A 4591-nucleotide genomic window follows, 5' to 3' on the forward strand; every position below is an offset into this window, starting at 1 on the left:
CTAACAGTGGAACTCATTGTTTAATCTTCTATATTACACATCTATATTTTTGTCCACAGTTGGACAGATCTCAAATTGCCAATGCATTATGTGAAAATTAATGCAAAATTGACAAACCTGCGGCGTCAGCTCTACTTCCAACTCCCCTGACAGATATTGTCGTTCAAACTCTGCATTTTCTCCGACATACGAAGAGATCATTCTCTTTATCTGCTTGGTCTGGAGCAACAGGCCCAGGCCAAAGTTGTCCACACTGTTGAACATATGAAGACGAAAAAAGGAAAATATAAAAACCTAATAATGGGGTAAAAAGTAAAACTTTATGCTACTATTTTGTTTGTTAACTCCAACCATAACATTCACACTTCTTCTGTTTGCTTTGCTCAGGTATTTTGACTGTAAATTTTGTAAGTCTTTTTTATGGTGACAAACTTTTCTACAGCTACAATTAAAGCTGAGCTGATAAAACAGCTATGACTTCAAATACAATTCCCGAAAAAAAACCCCTCTTTGTTTCCCTGGGAGGAACAAAAAATAAATAAAAATCAAACAATAATAATATATACTTTTAATGAATTCAAAGACAAGGTAGAAAGAGAGCTCCAAGCAGAAGCTCCATACTGCTGCCGTCTCATTAAAACACAAAGTTTTGCAGTTCTCAAGATATGAATCAACAACTACTGCTTTGAGCAGGTCAGCTGAGAGCGTACTGTATATAGGCCATGTGTGCTAATAATACACCAGAGAGTTACTCACACAAAACATCACTAATGCATGTTATCTCAAATCTCAGGATTTTTTTTAAAGTTTCTTCTTTTTTTAATTTATGAAATACCAAGGCAAACACTAAAAATTAACTAATTTAGGCAACTTTAACAATCATGTTATATTTCTAATCTATGGTTTTTGAAAATCGTGTACTAAAGCAGGTAATTATATAATTACACTGTGGAGTTTTTTTGCAGACATCTTTGCTGTACCAACACAGTTTATGTCTTAAAACAGACAACTTTAAAAGACTTTAAATAAACACAATGAGCAGTGGAAAATTAGGAAAAAAAATTGGCCAATTTCTGACAAAAGAACCAAAAAATTGAATAAAAGACTATCAAAGAGGGACAGCCAAACAGAAGCAAACAAATGTTTCTGCCTGCAAATCAATACACCAAAAAACAAAGTCCATATGAGTCAAGATGTCGAGGGTTATTTTTCTCCAGCTAAAAATCACTGACATTTACATACAATAATTATCCAGACTTTTTTGTAAGAAATTAAGCAATAGCCATATAGAACCATCAGATTTGAGCCATGTTTTGGGGGGTTTTATTTTCAAAGATAAATGGCTTCTGGAGTTTAATACAAATGTTTATGGTTCGTTTATATTTGCTTTAAATCAGTGATCCCCCCTGTGTCATGGCCCATTAGTGTGCTGTCCAACTTCAGTACAACCATTAATTACAAGAAAAATTATTTTTGAAGTTTAATACACAACACACTTTGTTTACAAAAAAACTACAAAAGGTAGAAATTTAATTTAGGGCTAGGATACACACCAGCAGAAGACAGAAGAAAATCCTCCATGGCTCTATAAGTTTAACAAATTCAGTCAGGTATTGGATTTTGTCTTGGTTATACATTAACAATAATTGTACTTTCAAAGATTTTCTTTAATAACTATTAATATATCCAGCATTATGTCTGTTTGACTGGAGAAGGACTGGTTTTAGTTACTGTGTTGTGTGTACTTTGCTGTACGCAAAATGTGTGAGTTAGTGTTGAGAAGTTGGCAGTGATAATGAAAAAAACCCAATGACAATGACAGGTTACATCCATACAAAGGAGAGAAAGGAATGTGTGCTTAAATGTCCTATGAAAACTGCAGTACAAAAAGCTCTGGTTGTCAGTTGTCACTGCATTCTCTGTAGTCCATCTGTCTGTCACCTAAAGGGAAAACTGCCAGCAAATCACAATACCTCCTACAGTATATGAAGACAGCCATTAACTATCACATTCACACATTCAAGGCATTTACAGTCACCAGTTAACCTGACCTCTGTTTGTCTGTGACTTTACAAAGTCAAAGTAGCTGCAGAAAACCAATACAGCACAGTGAGTGCAAGGTATAGCAAGTTTTTTCACTTGGTATACCTACTGTACATACAAAAGGTTTCACATGTCCAGATAAAGATAAAGAAGAACAGCACGCACAGTAGGTAATGACTGTGTCGTCTTTTAAATAACAGAAAACACAACTTACAGCTGCCTATATATTTACATATTTACAGCATATAAAGTATATGTTAATTTGTGAAGGTAAAGTCATTTTATGCACAAGTAAAACCAGTGCCATATACACGTGCCATTGCTGTGGTTTACTGCAGGTATGAATAGGATTTTCTTACCCGGCATTGTTACTGACAGCAGTGAGACCCTTCACACCTGTCTTCAGTAGACTGTTGATAAGATTCTCCGGGATTCCACATAATCCAAAGCCTGAATTGAAAGACAAGAAATAAAATTGATGTGTTTTGAAGCAATCACAAAGGGCAATGTCTTGATTCCATTGTTAAGAAAATTATATATATATTCATAAGGTACACCATTTGCTTCTTTTGGCAAAATAAAAGATCCCTCAACATGCACAAAGCTACAACATGCAGTTATTTTAGTAAAGAAAAAAAAAGCTAAGCCTCTTTTGTTCAGTCATGTTTAACTACAAACACAGAGCCAGAACAGGCTCAGAATGTGACATTTCCTTTTTTGTTTGTTTTAAAAAAAAAGCCCTATTTCTACTCATCTTTTTTCCCTGCACACACACCTGTGACACAATGGAAACAAAACAGTCCAACAATGTCACTTTGAACTTGACTATAAATAAAAGCTTTGGAATGTGTGTCTGTGCCAATGTATTTGAATGGAAATCAACCAGCATGAGTGTCAGCATGAAACAGTCCAAGCTCTTATTCTTACAAACCAGCAATTCTACACAAAGTGTCAAATAAACCCCTCCATAATATTTTTATTATTTTCATACGCAAAGTTAAAGTTGTGTCTTACCTCCCACCAGAATAGTAGCACCATTGGGTATGTCTTTCACTGCTTCTTTTGGATCAGAGTAGAATTGCGAGCATCTCTGACTGGAGGTAGAGAAGTAACAGCCACAAGTCTGTGGGGAAAAAAATAAAAGCATGACCAAAATTTTTATATATATCTATATCTATATATATATATATATTATATATATATATAATATAGATAGATAGATAGATAGATAGATAGATAGATAGATAGATAGATAGATAGATAGATATAAAACTACATTTACTAGGGTTATCTAAAGCGTATTTTGGCAATTCCCTACTTTGAACAAGTGGCGATGTTTCTCAGACTTTATTGTCCCAACAAAAATAATTTCGTGAGTCTAATATGAACAATTCTTTCATATGATTCGGGAGTCACGAGTCATGTGAAAGATTCGTTCATATTGAACGAAACACTCGCAAACGACACATCACTACTTTGTGTAAACACTAAACTCTTCTTGATTATCCAGGATATCACACGGATTACCGTGGTTACGGTAACAACAAGTAGCAATATATTAAATAAAGTTACATTTAGTTAAAAAAAGGAAAGGAAAAACGAAATGCCCAAGCTGTGGATTTTGTAGCCCTTGGATTTTCTTAGTTTTAAGTTTGTAATGACGTTCTTGTGTTTAGAATATACTGTACATGCCTAACTAAGGAAATCACATGGTCACTTTAGGATGTTTTGAATTAACTTGCGTAAACTAACCAACTTTTGTTACATCTTTCAAAATGAGAAAACTCGTTAGAATAATGAACTAACGTTAGCGTTTTAAGTACTGACCTTGCCCAACTGGATGTTTGCGTTAATTCTGCATGATCTTGTGAGGTTTTTCATTAGCAAACGTTCAGCTCTGCACAAAGCTCTAAGGGCCGCCATCTTTTGGAGCAGGGGTTGTGGTGTCGGTGCTGGTGTTGGTCTTTAACAGCCGTGCCGAGTGAAAACTCCTGTCAAATGCAAACGATGCAACGACACAAATGTAGGTTTAAAACAAAAGGCTACAAGGTGACTATGGTTTGTGTGTACGCTGTGGGCAGGGCCATCACCAGGAAAACGAGAGACTCGGCACAGACTCATATTACCTTAACCCTTTCACTGCCAAATCACTCTACACTACAAATAATATTTACCCCTCAAACGAATTTATGAAAGAAAGATTTAAATTAGAGGTAGAGAATTTGGAAACGACACACCATCTGTTTTATTAATGTGTGAAAATTTGTGGAAATCTCTCCACGACTTGTCCAGTTCCAGAGATAGATTTGGTCCTCCCAAAATATTCGAACGGAGTAATCCTCCATGAAAAAATAAATGAGTTTTTAGTAAATAATCTCATTAATATCACAAAATATTATATGTACAAATGTCGATATGCCAATTCCCCTCCTTCATGACAAAAATGTCTTAAACGAATAAATAATACCCATGCAAAAAATTAATAATTATTTTTGTTTTTTTGGAGGTGTGACTACTTTAAAATCTATGCCTAATATATGTTTTGACT

The 4591-nt window shown here is 34.7% G+C and overlaps 1 protein-coding gene across 1 annotated transcript in view; it reads right to left on the reverse strand.

Annotated features, from left to right (window-relative positions):
• oxct1a (3-oxoacid CoA transferase 1a) overlaps positions 1-4591 on the reverse strand; it is a 30612-nt gene that overhangs the window by 25822 nt on the left and 199 nt on the right. Inside the window, exons 2-5 of the mRNA XM_008336043.3 lie at positions 3871-4034; positions 3058-3166; positions 2403-2493; positions 118-253 (exon numbers count right to left, since the gene is read on the reverse strand). Coding sequence (XP_008334265.1) covers positions 118-253; positions 2403-2493; positions 3058-3166; positions 3871-3966 — 432 coding nt within the window. The 5' untranslated portion in view covers positions 3967-4034. The remainder of the gene's footprint in view (positions 1-117; positions 254-2402; positions 2494-3057; positions 3167-3870; positions 4035-4591) is intronic.

The sequence above is a fragment of the Cynoglossus semilaevis genome, chromosome Z (assembly GCF_000523025.1).
Source record: "Cynoglossus semilaevis isolate Cse_v1.0 chromosome Z, Cse_v1.0, whole genome shotgun sequence".
NCBI lineage: Eukaryota > Metazoa > Chordata > Actinopteri > Pleuronectiformes > Cynoglossidae > Cynoglossus > Cynoglossus semilaevis.